Below are 20,454 nucleotides of genomic sequence, written 5' to 3' on the forward strand. Positions count from 1 at the left end.
ATTAATGTTCTAAATAAAAATTACTCTTTATGTAGACTGAAGCATGGAATTGTTCCAACTGGAAACCAACCCAAGCCCAGAATTTTGCCAATTGTTCTACACACATTAATATTCTAAGATTTTGCAATTTTATAACTACGCAAAATTGTTCTAAATACTGGCATTGTTAAACCCCTCTCAAGACAATTCACGTTGCACTGTACCTGCCTCAGATCCTGCAGTGCTGCAGGGTAGTTTGCAAGGTCTTATGCTCTCATGACCAAGGTTCACGGGACTTACACTGTTACTGCAGCCACATGAGACAAGGGGCTAGAAGGCTCAGCAAAGGAAAAGAAACACCAGGGAATCTGGGGAATCTGTAGTCCAGGATATTTAGATACTGCAGAAGCCCCCGTGCTACCCAACTTATTTCATTTCCCAGTTCTAACGTAACTGCTGTAACAATAATACACTTACAGTTTCAAATTAGTATTTTCTCCTGTTTGTCTCATACATGAATATATTTTAAATTCTTCTTTGCTATCCAAATTTTATCTTTTAGTTGAGCAGAAGTCAAGAAGACTACTTTCCTTCCATCTGTTCCAACCTAGAGAAAGCCCTGCTTAAACTTACCAGTGAACTTAAGCCAAGAGTCACTTGTTACCCTGCTTATGCCCCACACACAGCACCTGGGGATTTCCAGATCTCAGCTGGCAAGAGAGAAGCAGCTTTCCCAAAAAATTGAACTTGGGAATTGTAAAGACACAGCAGCAAGGACCATGGAGGCTGCAGGAGCAGCACCCATGAGGGGATTTTTTCTGGGGGAGAAACATAAAGAAATAGCTACAGATACACCTGGAACTCCAGAATCCAGTACTATAAAATACGGAAAGTTTCAACTTGATGCAAGGAAAAGTCTTTTCACAGTGAAGTGAGGCAAGCATTGAAAGGCTGGAGAATCTCCAATTTTGGGAATTCTCCAGATCTGATTGGACAAAATCCTGAACAGCATGGTCTGAACTCAGCATGGACTCTGCTCAGAGCGGGAGGTGGGACTATGTGAATTCCCAAGGTCACAACACACACCATGAATATACACGGAGTGTTTTTAGCAGCCTTTTTCCTGTCAGAAAAGGATGAAGAGTAGTAAATAGCAGGCAGGTTGTTATCTTGACCTCTAGAAGGCCAGCCACCATTCCTACAACATCCTGTCATTTGTCAAGAGAACTGATAACACACTCTAGGACCCACTAACAATTCTAGAGAAAGTTGCTCAAATCAAACACAAACAGTGCCTGGCTTTGCCTTCTCCCCTCTCAGCTTACTGTACTCCATGTTTTAAACCTTCAAGGCACACCGCCAAAGATGTGGAGCTTCCTTCACAGTGCTAACTAGAATTGGCCAGAGTCAAATACGCACCATGGTGCCAAAATTTGTTGCCAGCACCTCACGTGGCCGAAACCTGTGATTCCAATCACTGTTATGGCAAATACGGCATGAATACGTCTGAAGGAACATTTATTCTTCAAAAAGTGAAGACATCTTCGCTGTTTTTACTGGTGTCAAAATGTTGGTATGAAGTCCCTGAGGCACAAATTGCTGGAAACCAAGGGAGAACATTCTGGAAAATATTCTCACAGCCTTTTCAATTAAGTGAGGAGAACGTCAAACCAGGCCCTGCAGGGCATTCTGCTACTATTATTCTCTGCAGCCAAACAGCAGGCACACTTTTAATTCAGTGACATCCATTATTCTGAGCAAAACTGTTTCACACAGAATCACAGCTCCCAAAGTATGCATCAATAACAATGTGGAAAGACCACCAATACCCATTTCTGTGGTCCTGAAATACGTGTGATTCCAGACCGAGACATAAGCTCCAGCTTCAGTGAAACCAGGCTTATGAACACTCCCCTGCAACTGGGACAGATTCAACACTGGCTGTTGAGAAAGAGCATGGTCCTGCACGTTTGGGACTCTGCAGCCTGGATCTTCACTGTCACACTTCAGGACTTGTGCTCTGAACATAATAAAAAAACCTCAAGCAAATAAACAAAAAAGCCTGGCAGTGTCTTTGTAACAATTTTTCCATAAACTTACTTTGCAAAGCCAATGAAGTCTTCATGGTTGGTGTTGATATAAGAAACCTGGATATCAATGAGCAGCAGCATCTATTATGGGAGACAGGAGAGCAAAATAGGATGGGTAAGGTGAAAGAGAGAGATTGAAGAAAAGGAAGGGAGAAAAAACCAGAACTCTTGAGTTCTCTGCATTACTGAATATTGTTTTCATAATTGTTCAAGCCAAAAGCAATATTTTCCAAATTCCATTGCTTCTGTTTCTGTGCTTGTTTAATAAGTTAGACTACAGAAGTCCTATTCCCTCTTTCTACTTTGTTTCCCAACAGACCTCATTTTTCACTCTCTTGGCCCTTGTCCATTCCATTAAGATCAATCATACACGGGCAGAGAGAATTTTAATAATTATATAACATAGATTCCAGCTCTGCATTTTGCAAGTTAAGCAAAATTCTATCTGAAGCATTCCAACCAAGCCAGCAAGCAACCTAAACCTTAAACCTAAAATCCTGGTACCTGCACTTTCTTTATGTACCACACACGGAAGTGATAAATAATCCAGTCCTGGCCCAGAAAATGTCCAGTCCAGGTACCACCCAGCCATTCTGGATCTGCACATCTGGATTGAGAGATGGGCTATCAACAAAATAACACAATGGTTTGTGTACTTACCACTTGTCAGTCCTTCCGCAGCCCGCAGAGAATTTGATTCAACCTTGACAATCTAACTCAGCAAAGAACTCACTAAGATATCAGCAAAAATTCCCTCCCACCCTCCAACAGGCTCTGGAATATGCATGAGACTGCACTTCACCCCTGTCTTTCCAGACTTCCACTTATCAGAGCGAGCAAGGAAGGAACCGATGTCTTCAGCCTTATTTCTGCACAGTTCCTCAAATATAGCATCACTCCCAAATTCTTCACAATTTCCAGAAGATATTAGATGCCTCACTTAGACTCAAATCCTCACTGTTTTTGCTCCATCTCTTACGTCTGAAAATATCCTCACTAGTGTTTTGATTTATAAGGGATAACTGCTAGCATCATAAATAATGATGTGAAGGTGACAATAGCCTATTTGGTCAAATTTTGGCATTTACAAAAAGCCCATATTTTGTTCTTTGTTCTGAGAAATAGTCAGGTATGTGCACACAATGAAGAACAGGAAAATAAAACTAAATTATTCTAAACAACTTGTATTTTCTCCAAAATTCTGCGATAACAGTGTTCTAACTAGAACTCCCTGCAAGTACAAACCCAGCTAATAATTTGTTTTCTTCAATTATTTTTATGACTACATTTGCAGCACAGCTCCCTAACTTGCACAGGCACAGCACTAGAGAGCCAGGGGTCCAGAACAGCTTAGGAGTTCTGCTGAGCTCTTCTTCCCCCAATATTTCTGTTGTCACACTCTGCACTCTTCGGACAATAATTCCTGATTTCACTTCCACTGGATTTTCTCACATGTAATCTCAGATTTGTAGTTTCCTAGATTTGGAATGTTTGGCTGAGTGATGAATGCTTTAACCAAATTTCCCCGAATTTTTATTTGCTTTTTTTTAACTTTTTTTGAACTTGAAGAAAAGCTTGTCACTCCCCCAAGGGTCCCAGTATAATGGGATGGGTATGTTAAAAGCACCTGAAAACAAAGTAGAAATAAGCTATTCCTGTGTGCATTTGTTTAATCAATACTGATTTCCCACAAACAGCTCTAGTGGCCCAGCTAGGAAGTTGGCACACTGGCACAGGAACAAGAACACTACTCAACCTTTTGGTAACAATTCTAGTCTCTGTCAAAGCTCAGAGGTAAAGCAATTTTTCTTCCTCTCTAAAATGTGCAGCCTATTAAAAAAAAAATAAATTCTCACTGTCCTACTGCACTTTGGATGTATGAACTATTCTCCCTCACATACTTCCCCAAACTGTCACATCTCCTCTTTATTCTCACCTGATCCTTGGTCTTCTCTTCTCTTTCACGAATGTAGCCAGCAACAATTCTTTCTGTTTCCTCACACAACCTTGGATATGTTGCCAACTGAAACAGAAAATTAATAGAAATTCACACCTGCAGAGGGGCTTCAGTGAAATACAAACAGGGTAGCCTCCAGCTTTCCTCTCTGGAAGAATGCAAATATTATAAATGCTTGGGACTAAAAGTCAAGCACACTGCTAAGCAAGCCTTACTTGCTGTTGTTCAGAGACTGAAGAGACCTAAACCCTTGGATTGCTGCAGCTCTTTTCCTCCAGGGAACACTGAGGAAAAGACACTTTGGACATATGAAACACAGTCTATCTGGGGTGAGGTTTCTCTCTCTTCTACTGGGCCTAATTCCAGAGTGGCGCTCTAAATGATTTCCAAACTTCTTGTTTTTTAAAGGCTCCACCTTGTGGCAACATCTTTACAACACAAAACTGAAAAAACCACGAAACAGTGGTAAAACTGGCCAATACCACTGGGAAGAGCATCTGCGCAGTTAATTCAAGTGACACGTCTTCCAGACTTCAACAAAAGTGAAAAAAAAAAAAAACCAAACTGGAAACTCTGCTGAAAATATACCAGAGAATCTGCTTCTCTATGTTCTTTGTCTTTCTGGTTCTAAGAAATATCTCCTCTACTTGCTCATGGGTATAAAATTTGGGGGTTTTTTTCAGAAAAAATGCAAGAGAATATTTCTCAACAACCTCATCATACCTGTGCTCACATCCCAGAATCACTCCTGTACCTACTATTATGGGGTACCCTGCACTGGGATTGTGGGACAGGCAGATGGACAGGTGAGACTGCAAAAGCAGCCAGTCAGCTAAAAAGTGTAAACATGATTTTAAGGAGGAAACTGAGGGCATCTCTTGACTCAAAAAACACCTCTCACCATAAGAATCAAAACAAAGGAATCAAAAAAATTAACTTTTCCATCATTACATTATTCTGAGCACTTTGCAGAAATTGCAATTAACTACCTGAGGAAGTCCTACTCTGCCTCACAAGTGACTGAAACAGAAATCTCTTGGAACACCATAAAATGCAAGACCGGCTTTATATTAGGTACTGTACCATTCCATTTTACTTACATTACCAGATCTATGTGCAAGCTACCTTTTTAGTGCACTTCTTGACGGTGTTGATTAACTCTTGCATCACCAGATCCACACTTTTTAAGCAGGGTCCTTTCAGCTTAACTATCTGTTTTTTAACAATGGCTTCAAATGCCATATCTGGAGTGAACAAACCTGTTCTGTGGACATAAAAGAATATGTAAGACAGTAATAAAAAACACCAGGCAAGGAATATTTTTTTTTTACTGAATTACTTAAATCATCGCTTTAAGAACTGTGTAACAACAATCCCTACACCAAAAGGCTTCCACAGAACTAAATTTGCTTATTTCTCAAATAAAGCGTCATTCTGAGTAAGAATATAATCAGAATATAAGAATTTAAGTAGAAACATGCTTGAAAGATGAAACTCCTTCAAGAGGACTGCAAGAACTCTAAGGAGTACTGCTATAATGCAGTAAAGCCTCAGGAGCAATGCATCAAACCTTATGGATGAGTGGCAGCTGCAAGCACTCCATGCACAATGCCTCGCACAGCAAATCCATCAGAATCCTATGGCTGCACTATCCATAACAGTGCACTTTTCACTCACTCCAAAAAATGAAGTTTTGTTACTCAGAGTCTGACATGGAGAATTTCACAGTTGGGCGCTGCAGAGTAAATGAATCTGTAAACAGCTATCCCACAGACCCAGTTCTAAACAAATGGGCCTTGCTTCTCTTTCAAATACTGTTGTCCAAGGTCTACCTTGGCAGATAAATTATACAAAAAAAGCACACCCAAAACTATCAGTTCACAACAATAAATCAAGATCTCTCCAGCAAGCAAGCAAGCGAGGAAAGTTCAACTACTGCACCACAGCTACCAGCATCAACCATCCGAGAATTTACCAATCAGGTAACACAAGAAACAATTCCCAAAACACTGAGAACAAAGAAGCTTGTAAGCAATGCTCTGGGAAGATATTGCACCATTATCATGTGAGCAGGCAGGAAAACATGGGAGCACTTGCCTGATCCCGTGTATGTTCTTGATGGCATAACTTATCTCTCTCCGCAGTTCCTTCTCGTTGAATTCCATCTAGAGGAACAGCAGCACACAAGAGCACATTAGGGGAAGATTTCAACAAAACAGAAAATATCCTCTCTCCCTATATAACCATAAGACAAGCAAGTTCAGCTGTTAAAATAGTAACTCCTAATTACACTAAACAATCCGTAAGTATTTTTAAATGTTTTGGAACTGAGGGTACAGGCAGCAGTAAATATTGTTGAAAATCACACACTCTTCCATTCCAGATATACCAACAGCTGGAATGATTTTAAAGAGTAGACAGTGTAAGCCAGAAACAGGATTTGGAAGACTCCATTTTTTTTTTTTTAAAGCCTGGTTTCTTAAAGTGGTACAACTTCTGAGATTATGATCTGTTTATCCTCCCCTTCCCATTCTACAGTTTTCAACCAAATTTAAGAGAGGGGTTGTCTCGATGATGAAGTTACAAAGCTTTTCTTTAAGTTTCTTGGAAGCCAGCTAGCTGGAAGAGAAGTCAGTGTTGTCACAAATGAAAGGGTCATTACCTAAATCAAACCATCATAGAATGATTTGGGTTGGAAGGGACCTAAAGGGGTATTTTCCAGAACTCTCATTTTAATAGATACCAGCTACTTGAACACAAGTCAAATTACCAACTCTAGCTGTGTGCCTGCCCCATTAAACCAGAAGAAAGATGCCATTTGTGTTAAAACAATAGGAGAGCACAGAAAATAGTATGAACTGGGACTATAATTATATTCTAATTCTTGTACTTTAGAATTCTTAGCATGTTTCAGTGTCCAATCCTAGAAATTAAGCCTCATGTCTCAATTATAACTTCAAGTAATTTCTTCAACGATTTAAAGCATATTCTTTCAATGAGATCTTTTCTTGGCTACACTACTATCAGCATGAACACGAGGATACATAAATAAAATAAAGCACACCAGCAGGATGGATAAATACCTTCACAAGTTCAAAGGGAAAACGTTCATGGAAAATACGATTGATTTTGGCACCTCCTGAAAGTTCTAGCGTATCAACTTGATCTCCTGATCCTTCAATTCTTTTTTCAAAGTCCACTGAAAACTGTTGTACCATCCTAAATGTCAAAGAAGGGGAGGAAAGTAAAAAAAAAAACCCAGAACAATTTAAGCATATTAACTACCCACTCTAATTTCAGTACTATTCAACTAGTGCAGCCTATTCAAACATATTCAGCAATTACCAAAAGTATCTGTACAACTGATTCAGTCAAGCTCCCAATCCATAGAATCCCTACCTACACACATCCCCCTGCATCCCTGCTCTCTTACAGTACAGTCTAATAGCATGATGTGAATCCAGTGCTGGAAAATTCACAAGAGATCACAAAAGAATTTCCCCGTGCCAAAAGGCCAACCCAAGAACCAACACTAACATGGTGATGTGCCAGTACCACAAGCTCCAGCTTACTTGGCTGTGCTTTGACTTCTGCAGCAGGAGCATCCAGAAAAACCCACAGGAGAGTTCTCCCAGCCATGGAAAAGTCAAAGGTGATGTCCCTCTGATTTTGCAACCAAAACATCAGGAGTAAAGTCACGAGGAACTCTACTCTTTTGGACACAGTCATTACAAAAATAAGGAGTAAATCAGTCTTCATCTGGCTCAAGAAAGCCTCCCTAGTTCATCTGATTACTTTCCCCTCAAATTCCAAAGTTTTAATTAGAGAATGAATCCAGCCCCAAACTTACACATTATCACAATCCAGCACTATTACCATCTATCCCAGAGAACTGAGAATGCTGAAAACCTCTGAAATCAGTCAGAACAGGAATGACAACAGGCACGTAAGAGAGAAGAGCTAAGTACATTTTACACTTCTTCCTTCACACATTTCCTCTCTAAGAGGTAAATTTTATTTGCATATAAACACAGAGGGCTACACCTGAAGAAAAAAAAAATGGGAGAGTGAAAATAGCAGATCTTTCAGGTGAAAAGATAGGCAGTACTGAGTATCCAGCATCCCTGGAAATAGGCCAAGGAAGGAAGCAGATGCAGCAAAGCAGCAGGTGCCAACTGGTGTTCAATCCACAATATCAGCATTGTCCTTCCTCCCTGGTGCTAAATCCGCAATCAAGACAGGGCTGTGACTCCACCTCCACTTGATTCCAAGTCAGATCAACTTGGAACATTTCTGTTCCATCACTTTTATCAAAGTCTCATCAGACAGACTTATTTTGTGGATGAGACCCAAACCAGGCAGTGACTTCAGCAGTGAAAAAGTTTTCTAATCCAGCATTGATGATGATAATCCTCAAACATTTGCCTCACTGCTTCCTGAAAGCACACAAACTTTTACTAACAACTCCTGCAGCAAAGAACTCTGGGTCTTAGGTGCACAAAATATGAAGGACGACCATCTTTGATTAATTTTGATCTTGCCATCTCTAGGTTTTTTTGGACAGCCAAGTTTTTATACCAGAAAAAGAAGCATTCTTTACTCTTCTTCCAGCCTCCTCATCTTACAGACTTCCAACACAATATCTCTCTCGCTTGAGGTCAAGTTTTTGGCAAACAGAAGAATGTGTCTACACAATCAAAAGCAAGTTTTTACCTTTGATCATCTCTGCTGCCCATCTTCATCCCTTTTCCTTGTTCTGCTTTCTCCCTTTTCTAGGTTTACTAAAATTAATTTAGGGAAAATTTTATTGAAATTGTAGAATAAATAAAATGTTCTGGAACATCAAACACAGATTTCTTTGGAGCTTGTGTAAAGAATCCTTAACAATATCCTAATGTTTAAATTTAAACCAACCAGAAAGAAGGGGAAAAAAGGCAAAACAAACCCATTCAAAGTGGAAAAGCAGACAAAAGACACTCACTGCAACAGAGCTTTCGTTTTTCTGGTGGGATCTTCTGGTCTGAAGTTTTTGTATACCTCTACTTCATGCTCTATAGAAAGCAGCTGGCTCTGGAGTTTGCTTCTGAAGGCTGGCAGGGTATCCCGAATGTGATTGGTAAGTTGCTAAAAAGCAAATAAAAGTCTTTTCATACTGTTAAAAAGATGAAAGCAGGAGCACAATCTTTTCCTTCTGACTGCCAACCATATCAGCCACGACCTGTGCTCGTTTACCAGTGCAGTTCCTTTTGATCTCTGATGCAATAGAGACTGTCAAAGAACAATCCAATATTCCTGGAGCACACACACTCTAAGGAGGCTCAAAAAATTCCCTCATCCTCTCACTCACCAAGCCCTGTTACTACACATCTGTTTAGTTACACCTGAAAAAGTTACACACATTACATGGGTAATTTAAAATTACCTCTCATCTCTCTGTGCTGATGCCACACTCCCATTTTGCTGCTTTTCTTAAGGGCGTTTCACAATTCCCTACGTATTTGTTCAGCACAACAACTCCTTTATGCTACAGCCACAAGGCAAAGTAGGAAAGAAAGAGATTCTAAGCAGCCAGTGTGTTTTTACACACACACACGTATGTATGTATGTATGTATGTATGTATGTATGTATGTTTTAACGTGTTAGGACAGCACTGTCCATGACTTCCCTGTGCCACGAATCTCCCAGGTATTGTACATATTCCTTAATTAAAAGCAAACTGGACTTCTTCCACTATGCCCCAAACTCTCTTCCCAACCCCAGAGGGACAAGCTATACATTTAAACTGTCATACACCAAAGTGTATAAACTCAAGTTTAAAGTTGCTCAGCAGACTGACAGGCACAAAATCAAAAGCTGGAGTTTCCCTGGAGCACCACCTCGTGGATACAAAGAAACTGAAATATTACCTGAAACCACAGTAGGTCCCCAACATCTTGAGGACAGAACTTACGTAGCTCTTCCCATATCTAACATTCTAGACACAGTAAAAGCAACAGAAGATCAACAGTTCCTACTGAAGTAGGCAAATATTCTAAACAGCTCTCAAAAAAGTTAACAGCAATGTGAGTCAGGCCAGACAAGACATTTGAAAGGTATGTGTGGCTTGTGTTTCAGTCTCAAAACTAAGACATATGGATTAAACTTTCCGGATGTAAATCAAGGCAAAACATTCTAAACACAGATAAAAATGCAGGATACAACCAAGATCTTGCATCCTGAAGAAGACACTGGCTCTGAGGCACAAATAAATGGCATTAGTAGTCTTTTTGAGCGAGCCCGGAGCATTCCATAGCCTGGCTGTCAAGTTACAGCTGCAAAGCCACTGTAGCAAAAAAATTAAGCAGACTAGCCCCTTACTATTCTACTTTAATCAGGAACATTCCAGCTGTTTCCAGCTGCTGTCAAAAATGGACAAAGCCAGGCTGACCTGGTCTTTGCTTATTCCAGACAAAAAGCCACAATTTGACTGTGAGCTGGAAAAAACAGTACCAAGTTGGACTTGTAGGAATGCCAAAACACTGGGCAATGGATAAGTTAAACGTAACAATTGAGGAATAGGATGGTATACTTCCAGGGAGGGAAACAAATCTTATTTTTAATGTTCATATTCAGTATTCTAAAGGACACGGGAGTGCAGAACTGCCAGTAAAAGCCAGAAACTACAACTCACAGCAAGCTTTTGTATGCTGCATTTAAAATACAGCTTTGTTTTTACCTTGTGCAAATTAAAAACACTGAAAGCAGGAAAGGATGAGTGAGGTTCAGTGACCAACTTCAGCCTAATACAGTTTTTATATTGGCCCTATCATTACAAAGCTGCCTTTCACCACAAAGGCTTCAGATTTTACCTGGTTTAGAACTTTCTGGAGATATGGTGTTCCCATCCGATCTGCCATGTGCCTGTAGGATGGGTGGGAAAGAAAGAATTTCCTTTCTGCTAGAAGAGCTGCCTTTATGTCCTTCTTCCCATCAATGTCTTTCTGGCTTCTGTTTACAACACCAATATAACCTAAAACAAGACAAAACCAATGGGTAAATCAATGCAGCTATTGCCTGAACCACTGAATTCATCTTAAATAGAACCAGACTGTCTCAGCTGAAACAGAACTTTCCAATTTAGGTATTTCAGATCATGTTTACAAGTGGCAAAGTAACCTTAACACTTTCTAAATTGTTTATTCTGTTTACATATAGCAGATAGACTTCCTTTTAAACCACCAACTCAAATAGAGAAATATCTGAAACTCTGGTGAGCTCCAAAGAAACCACTTCCAAAATAAACAAAAATCCAAAATAAAATTGAAATACACACACAGTAGTCTACACAGATAAATGATATGACATTAACAAAATAATAAAAAAATTTCTTCTCATTTGCTGGACCAACATGCTCCATAGGAGGAGACAGTAGTCCCATCAATAAATTATAACTAGAATCAAAATTCTTGATATTATTAACAGAATGAGCAAATGTGGCAGTAGCTGCCAGAACACGGAAAATTTCTGGCAAAGATCAAAACTGGTTTACAGTGAGATCACCAAAGCTCTGGTGCTTGCTTCTGTCATATGCAAAGAAAAAAACCCCATTCTTTTGTTACAAGGAACCTGGCAGAGAAGAAAAATATTGGCTAATGACGTGTGCTGGCATTACACTGCATATTCCAGAGGAAGGAAGGATTTTCCAGGTCCAGAAAGGATATTTTTAGCACAGCCACCTTTATGTTTGCTGAATAGATAACTGCAAAAGCAAGGAACACATCAAGTCCAGCATAACCTCTGATTCATCTCCAGGACTCCCAAACACCACCCCAATCCAAACCACTTTCTGGACTGCAAAGAATAAAGGCAACGGAACATTCTCACCTCTACGGAGAGGGAGGAGTTTGTTTTCTAGAACTTCTCTTGCATCTGTTCCTTCATCCATCAGATCCAATTTTGTGATCACACCGATGGTCCGAAGGCCTGACCAGAGTGGAAGCAGGAGGAAAAAGTTATTGAAGAATAATTTAGATTCAGAAGAACAATTACATCTTACAATTATGTAATAACATATCTGTGCCCTTCTCAAAGCTATCACACAATAACAGCTCCAACTCAGGTTATGATATGTCTGGAAAAGAAGGGAACATAAATGCCAGTGCTGAAATGTGTTCCTCAGAACTCCTTAAAAAGGCTCAGAATCCCTACAATATGACTGTATAAAATTTATGATGTAAGTATCCAGAAATCCCATCACCACCATCTCCTATTTTGCCCAGTACTACAAAAATTCCTAGATAAGCACTGCCACATGCTCATAAGAGACACTGACAACATTTTTAAAATTTGCTTACAGCAACACTGCCCAAAAAATACTGATCTAACAAACAGTTATACTGTGATGCTGAAAATCATATGAGAATGTAAATACACATCTGCATTACATATTATAAATTACAGAACTTCCCATCAGAGTCACTGTTATTTTCAACTCTGTTATTACACTTGAGAACAAAAAGTGGTAGCATTCAATCCTGCTTACCCTGAGGGTCCACTTCCTTTGCCAGCTTCAGGGCATCTGAGTTGGCCAGGTCAGTGTTGGCTGGAGTCACAGCCAGGATCAGGCAGTTCTCCCGAGAGATGAACTGCATTATCATGTCTCTGATCTGCTGCTCAATATCTGGAGGCTGATCCCCCACTGGCACTTTAGTGATTCCCGGCAAATCGATAAGGGTCAGGCTTAAGACTACATGGACAACATGGAACATAAAACTGGTTAGCACACCACACATGACAGAGAGGTCAACACATCTATGGCTGCAGACGAGTTTTGGTCACATACAACCCCACATTACTACCTTTACAGGCAGATAAATATGTCAACAGTTGACACCATTTCAAACAAAATGCCTGACAATCTGCAAAGACTTGTTTCCCCATTGGTCTGACATCTCTGGATTTATTAGTACTATTTAATATTTGAAATATTGCAACTGGTATAAAATAATACTTATATCGAATATCCTTGAGGGCTCCAAGACAAATGAACACAGCTTTCTGAGTTTTGTCCAGCAACAGGAGCACAGGCAACAGACCACTCTCAAAAAACCAAAACAGTTGTTTGGATTTTTTTTTTTTTTTTAAATATAGTGTTTCTCTGACCATGTTTTCAACTGTGTCTCCAATTAAGAAATTCCCAAAAAACAATCAATAGCTAGCCTAACTTATAGAGCAAAGCTGTTGTTAAGGGGTTTAGGGATATGTTGCTGGTTTGGGTTTTTGGTTTTTTTGGGTTTTTTTTTTTTAATCTGTAACATCTTCAGAAAAGTCAGAAAGATGAAAAAATTAATCCATTAAGAAAACGTGGTTTGCCTTGGTATGATTTCCCCAGTAAAGCCCACAGTGCCAACTAGAGGCATCCTGGCTTGGGGTAAGCATCCTGCTAATGGGGTAGCAGGGCATCCTTTAGACAAATGAGAAAAATGCAATTCCTAGAAAGGAAACACCAGAAGTGTATTTGGAGTCTGGTTAATAGAGACAATCATGGCTGAACTAAAAGACTGATCCTAATAAAACAAAGCAAGAGCAACAGGTAGGAAATGTTCACTTTCTCCTGGAGTCAGCATGTTCAACAAACAAGCTTTGAGGCGGGGGATTTAGTTGAGCTTCTCTGCAGCTAGAAAAATCACGTGCTTCAGCCAAACACACCACTTTTGTCCTCTGTCAAAGACAGCTTCAATGGAAAACAGTTTCTCTAGATTGCCTTCATTAAACTGGGCAGATGGCAACCAGAGGAACCAACTTTGATATATACAGGGGGTCTTCAACAGAAAGCAACTTCAAACACTATTATTGTCTGACTATATTTTTAGTGACAGCAAACAATAAATTCCCAGTAAGGCAGGGAGACACAGAGACTTTCCAGATCAAGGAATTCCTTGGAGAGTGCAAAAAAAGTTTTGCTACTCAGGCCCATTACTGGTCTTTAGTAACTCAGCCTCAAACCTTTTGCAGCCCAGATGATCAGTCAATGAGAACAGACACAAAAGGTGATGGCTACACAGACAGAGCTACATAATATGTTTATATGACATAAATGGAAGGTAGAATGATTTTACCTACCATGTGGAGAATATACTCTTAAATTGATAGGAACTGAAGAAATGCCTTTGTTCATTCCTGTCACTCTATCTGTTTCTACTTCAATTTCCTGACGAACTTCATCAAAATCAGTAAATTTCTTCCCTTTGCAGTGTAGAAATTCAGCGTACTCTGTGAAGAATATCAATAACAACTCTGTATTTCACAGGCTCATTGACTTGCACACCCACTTTCAAGCCCCCAGCGCTGTTCAGATGTGTGGGAACCAAAGCTGGTCATCACGGCTATCAGAAAAGCAGTATTATGACTGCACATATGAAAACCAGCCCTCAACAAGAAAGGCTCAGTTAAAAGTCAAGTTGACTGGGTGTGATTTACTGCTCTTATCTTTAGCACATCATCTTCTGGAACAATGTGAAAGATTCAATTAGATGCCACTTACAGTAATACAAGTGGGAACAGATTAAGAATGAGATTCTGGGTTTTCATCTGATCTCATTAATAGATCCTAAATGAAAAAGTAATTCAAATTCTGTACCATGAAAGCTTTTTAACATTTGATCAAAAACTAACACCTCATGTTACACACGGATTTAGTAAAGGAATTCTGTAAATTTTTACAAGTTCAAAATGAAAATAAGATGCCTTAAAAACACTGTAATATTTTTAACACAGCTTCTCCTTTCCTAAAAGTTTCCTGTAGCCTAAATATGAATCGTGTTTACAAGTTTGCGAAAGTGCCTATAGGAATAGCTGTGATTTTGCTGAAGAGGGAGAACATTAATTGTTCCCAAGTCTTTAACATCATACAAGTTGTTGTTTTGCCTTAGAAGAGCATTGACCAGGAATCAGAGACAGATAATTTGTAAGACCCAAACTTGATGAAGTAGTCAAGTAGTCCCTGTTTTGACTTTTGAATCCAAATACTGATACTAATTATTGCAACCTTTTGGTTGCCTCCATAACCAAAAGCACGTCCCAGGATTTTAAAACTGGAGCTTCCTGCTTCAAAGCAGAACACAAAACTGAGGCTGCGATCAGAAATAATGATACAAATAGTAATTCCAGACACCAGCTCACATCCTGTCCCCAGCAGGTCTGAGCAGTAGGACTGGAGAAAGGCTGAAAAGACTTGTGCACCTTCCAGTTCATTTCATCCTGCAACCCAGGCCAGATCTCAAAGTTCCCTTTAGAAGTTTCTTCCCCAGAAAACGTTACTTGGTAACAAGCCCAGGATTGCCAGTGCAAAGAGCTTTCTTGGTACTCAAGAAACAGCAGCTGAGAACAACAGATGTGAGAAGATGGATTAAAAGAGGACCGTATGTGTCAGTACTGAAGCCTGTTCCCTAGAAGTCACTTTGTTACCACTACTGACAGAACTGTTAAAAAAAGAAAAGTAATAAATAGTCAAAACTCCAATAGATAGTTCAAGTAAACTGACAGAAGAAAAGCACAGAGTGAAGGGGAAAACATCAAATTCTCACCTGTCAGTGCTACAATACCATAATCCCTTCAGATTTAGTGTGTGAGGAAGAGGGAAATTCACCCTTGTTCAGACAAAAATATATTGTTTATTTTAAAAACAAGAGAGCACCTAACGAAAAAGCACCTTATTTTATATCCTTTTTCCAGCTCCAGCAGCAAAATGACAGTGAATGGGAGTTTTGTTTCATTGTCCTCTGTTTATTAAAAAAAAAACAAAACAAAACAAAACAAAACAAAACACAAAATCAGGGAATATTCAAATATTTTAAAAGGAAAAATAACATGGTGCACAAAATAAAATATCTCAGTTGAGAATTTATACTTGTAAAATTTGTCATCTCAAGGTTGGCAAATAGATACCTAATAAAAAAAGAGTTGACAAGTGGTTCATATTTTATCCCACTTCTTAATGCACACAGCTCCTGGCATAAAACACAGACATTCTTCTTAGGTTTTTCTTGTGGTGTTTTTGTTTTCTTTTTTTTTCCCAGTGGATCATCAGATTTTCTCAGGAAATTATTTCTAAATCCAGTAATTAATAGTTGGTGCCCAGCTGTAATCAGTTGACTAAGTTGGTAGCCAAGGAAGCTTTTCTCTTTGTTCCATTTCATACTCAGTAATAAATTCACTATCTGACAAGGCTTCAAAGCAATCCAAATAAAAATGTTTGCTACTTTTCAGCTGGGTTAATATTTATCAAAACTCCTTGCTCCTGTGCCATCTGTGGAGGCAGCAGTGCTGAAGGAATAAACTCCACGGTGGTTCCTAACCTGTGGTGCCACACGCAGCCTACGGAATAAGAATTCCAAGGGACAAGCAGCGCTTTGTTCTGCTCCTTTCAGCCCTCAGCCTGTCCTTGGCAGTGATGCCTTCATCCAGGCTGGAGAAGCACATGCTTTAATGTAATCTTCACTTTCCAGCTTTCATGCACAGAAGAATACGAAGAAAATGTTTTATTTACATTTTTGTGGGAATGGACACAAAGCCAGACAAGGAAAAGTGATCCTGCCTGATGTCTAGCTTTCAGACATGTATTTCTTTTTATAAAACAGAAGTTACATTAAGAGAAAGAACAATTAGATACAAAATTAAAACAGTCCTCGCATTTAAACTAACTTTTTTTTTCCCCCAGACTCATTAAAAGCACCTTGGATAACACAGAATGAAAAGGTTACCATAGCATACTGCCTTCAGTGCATCCACAAGTGATTAATTATCTCTTCCGTTTTGATTAAATTAGACAAATCATACAAATGAGAGATACGGGACCATATCTTTTTAAATGCTCCTATTTTTCCTATCAGTTATATCTCCCTATGCCTTTATGATGTAACCTAGCACAATGATATATTGTTACGAGCACTAAACAGCCATTGCTGTTCTCAAACTATTTAAATTATATAAACACTTAAGATATTTCATAGATTTGCCTCTAAGCTAAAGAGAGCCAAGCGATAAGGATCAGCCCTTAGGAATACATAAGGGATGTTGTGGAAAACATCCTTCATCCACATCAGGCTGAGCCCAAGAACTTACAAAGCCCAAAGGTTTCACTCTGTACAGAATAATCTGTTACGAGAGGTCAGGAATTCACCAAGATCAGAGACCTGGATTCAGAACTACTCTCAAACTGATTTCAAGCAGAGTTGCTCCAAGTTGGTGGCAGTATCCAGTGAAGAGCACTCAAAAGGGATTGAAAGTGTTCCAAAAAGGTGGTTCATTAAATTGTAGGGCTGTAGCAAACATTTTAAATGTATGCAGCACAGGAGTATCTGCTATTACTGCACCTTCTATCTGTCAGCCCCTTAGGGAGATATCACTCAAACAACAACACTTTTTACCTTCAATAAAGCATCTCCCAAAGCCTCAGAACTCTTTCCAAAAGAATGATTTCAAAAGGGTGTTTTAAAAACACGCAAATAAACATCATCAGCCAAAGTACTTCACCTTTTCTTTGATGATGGTCAGCTTTTTCTGGACAGAGTAAATGCAGTTCAGTGAATCTGGACCATGGCAAATCATTCAATGGTGCTTCCTTGAAAAGAGAGGAAGTATCAAAAGCCCTTGTGGTCCTACCCAATCTACAACCCCTTTTCTGCATTGCCATTTCTCTAGCTTTTCTAACATGCTGAAGATGAAATACACAAAACTGAGTTATTCCACTGCTAACCTTCAGGCAGAAAGGCTACAAGAAATAGAAGTCCCTGGTATTTCCTGAAGACAAAACAGAAAATCCTGGCAATGCAGAGAATTACAATAATATAATCGCAGAAGATATTAAACATGGAAACAAGGGTAGATCTGACGATAGGTCACGCTCTTAGGAACCAGTCAAATGGTTCATTAGAAGGGTAGACACTCATACCAGAGGAGGAAAAGCATTCTTTTGGATGCAATAATCTTACACAACCTTGAAAGTTTTTGTTTGTAGAAGGAATTTCAAGCTTTTCTATGGACGAGGCTTCCTGTGGTTCCATGCCCTCCTCCAGGTATTTTTCCCTAAATTTACAGCAGCAGAGCTCTCACCAGAGCTCTCTCCTTCCCAGGACTGAGAAAAAGCAGAAGCTTGTAAGACTGCATTTCTGTGATGCGTCTTATACAATGTTTATTTCTGCATTTTACGACAGCATGACATCACTGAGTTATGCTCTGTCAGAGACTCACTGTGAGCACCAGGTCCTTTTCTGAAAACCAAGTCTCCCGAAATACCAGCCTTTCAGTACAGAAAAAAGCCATATCCCAGCTGAATTGCTTCCTGCTTTGGGGATATTTCTCTTCTTATTTTCAAGAAATGGAAGATAATTTAAAAACCTTTACTGTAGCCAAGATAAGATACCCACCACACCTTAATTTACAAGCCTGCTACCCTGGAATAAAAAAATTTATTGCACTGATATGACAGGGTTATTTCCTTGAGGAGTTTGTGTTGGCTGCTGTCCATCTCAAATACCTCTCACGTTATTAATTAATAACTACTTACAGATTTCTTTCACCTAAAAGTGAACTTTGACTAATTCTTCTGTCACTTTCCTTTATTATCTTCATAAAGATGGGAATATATAGAGCCATTTTCCAAATCCTAATGTCACTGAGCATCAATCTGGGATCAAGAAAACAAAAGCTTCCAGGCAAACCTACTTGTAAAACCAAGTTTTTGTGGGTACCATTAATTTGTCCCAACAGGAGCTGAAGCTCATATCCCATTTTGAGGGTCCTGATGGGACAAGTGGCTGAGCCCACCAAGCCATGCTGCCAGACCTCAGCAGCCTCTGGGATTAGCTCAGTACAGACAGCAACAGGGAGATCTGCAGGTGCAAAGGAGCACCTGCAGTGTCTCTGACCTCACACAAGCTTAAATTCAGGACTCACACCAGCAGCACTGTCTCTCTTCCAGGACGTCAGTTCTGTTTGGGGGATGAGCCTTTTGTCGGCTCAGGAAGGGGTGACCCATCATTACCATCTTTTCCTCCTGCTGGTGGCACTTTTCAGCTTTTGGGGTACACACCTCAGTCATTGTACTGATCTCCCCAGCACTCCTGTTCATCCTCTGAATGAGAGTGGGATCCAGGAAATGGCGGCCACTGTCTGCCTTTCCTCCCTGTAAAGTGCCCTCTCTCTTTCCTGCTGTTAGCACTGTGGCATTTTTCTGGTCTTTGTCCCTGAAGACCTCCAAATGCCTGCCAGCTGATGAAGTCTCTAGGATCATTTGTGTTAGCTGAAATAACCAGCCTAAATTCTTTTAATATTTCTATTTCAGTTAGAGGATTGTTTTTGCCACCAGATGGCAACAGAAGATGGCTATGTGTGAGGAGCAGTCTTGCAATACAGGAAATTTGGATTAAAGCTCAACAACCTCAATAGAAAAGAGTATCTGCAAGACTTCAGAAGAAATCAGAATGTCTTTTAAACCTTATGATTTACTTTCCACTTAGTATTCTAATTAACAGAACTCAAACAAATGTGGGTATTATAAATACGACTCATTTATCTAAAAATGTCCACCTCAGTAATAATTTTCAGAATCTGTTAATCTGTTGAAGCAAGAAGAAAATCTGAAATTTCTCCAAAACCAGTTATTACCATGAGGAAAATAGCTCTTCTAGAGCCAGGATATTTAAGATGTAAATAACAAATAACACAATTTACACAGCAGGCAATGTATTTTTAACAGAGAGAAGACCTACTACAAAGGCTTTGCACATTTTTTGTTGCCAGTGCTGTTCAAAAACAATGTACTACCTAACCTCGAAGAATCTAGTCATTATCTCACCTGCAAAGGCAGAAGAAAGCACAGCAAGAAGAACAGACTGCCTAAGGTTACACAGAATGGGTGGCAGTGGAAAGGAAAAAAAAAAAAAACCACAAAACACAAACAAAACCCACAACAAAATGAACAAAAAAAATATCAACAAAAACACCAACCCTTCTCTCAAAAGCTCAGAAATTTCAAGTCATTACCTTCTAAAGCTTACTCAGCAGCACCACTTAAAATATCTATTAACTGCAACAAAAACTGTTTAACCTTAATGTTGTATTAGATCAAAAAACCACCAAGCTAGGAACTACACTCAGTGTTGTGAAACAAAAACTTAGAATGTTGAAGCAATAAGTTTAAATGTAAAAATTAAGGAACACCAACTCAAAGCAAGAAAAACCCACCAGCTCACAAGCACACTCCAAATTCTCATCCCAGGTCAGCTGTGCGTCTTGAAGACACGCAGTTTCTCACATTATTAAACTCAGAGAAAAGTACTAAAACTACTAAAGGCGGACTGGTTACCTGCAATATTTAATTAAAAACTTAATATTTGCCTTCAGTATTTCAGCAGAGTATGTATTTGCATGAATGTGGAGTGCACATA

General features: G+C 39.4%; 1 protein-coding gene across 4 annotated transcripts in view; it reads right to left on the reverse strand.

The window, feature by feature from the left end:
- Window positions 1–20,454, reverse strand: part of DNM3 (dynamin 3) — a 169,819-nt gene that overhangs the window by 130,282 nt on the left and 19,083 nt on the right. For all 4 annotated transcript variants that reach the window (XM_066192055.1, XM_066192054.1, XM_066192053.1 and 1 more), the window contains exons 3-12: window positions 14,129–14,278; window positions 12,549–12,752; window positions 11,891–11,989; window positions 10,876–11,036; window positions 9,008–9,150; window positions 7,110–7,245; window positions 6,124–6,191; window positions 5,152–5,290; window positions 4,006–4,092; window positions 2,080–2,150 (exon numbers count right to left, since the gene is read on the reverse strand). In XM_066192055.1, coding sequence (XP_066048152.1) covers window positions 2,080–2,150; window positions 4,006–4,092; window positions 5,152–5,290; window positions 6,124–6,191; window positions 7,110–7,245; window positions 9,008–9,150; window positions 10,876–11,036; window positions 11,891–11,989; window positions 12,549–12,752; window positions 14,129–14,278 — 1,258 coding nt within the window. The remainder of the gene's footprint in view (window positions 1–2,079; window positions 2,151–4,005; window positions 4,093–5,151; window positions 5,291–6,123; window positions 6,192–7,109; window positions 7,246–9,007; window positions 9,151–10,875; window positions 11,037–11,890; window positions 11,990–12,548; window positions 12,753–14,128; window positions 14,279–20,454) is intronic.

The sequence above is a fragment of the Chamaea fasciata genome, unplaced genomic scaffold (genome assembly GCF_029207755.1).
Source record: "Chamaea fasciata isolate MVZ Bird 193981 ecotype frontalis unplaced genomic scaffold, bChaFas1.0.hap1 SCAF_10, whole genome shotgun sequence".
Taxonomy (NCBI): Eukaryota; Metazoa; Chordata; class Aves; order Passeriformes; family Sylviidae; genus Chamaea; species Chamaea fasciata.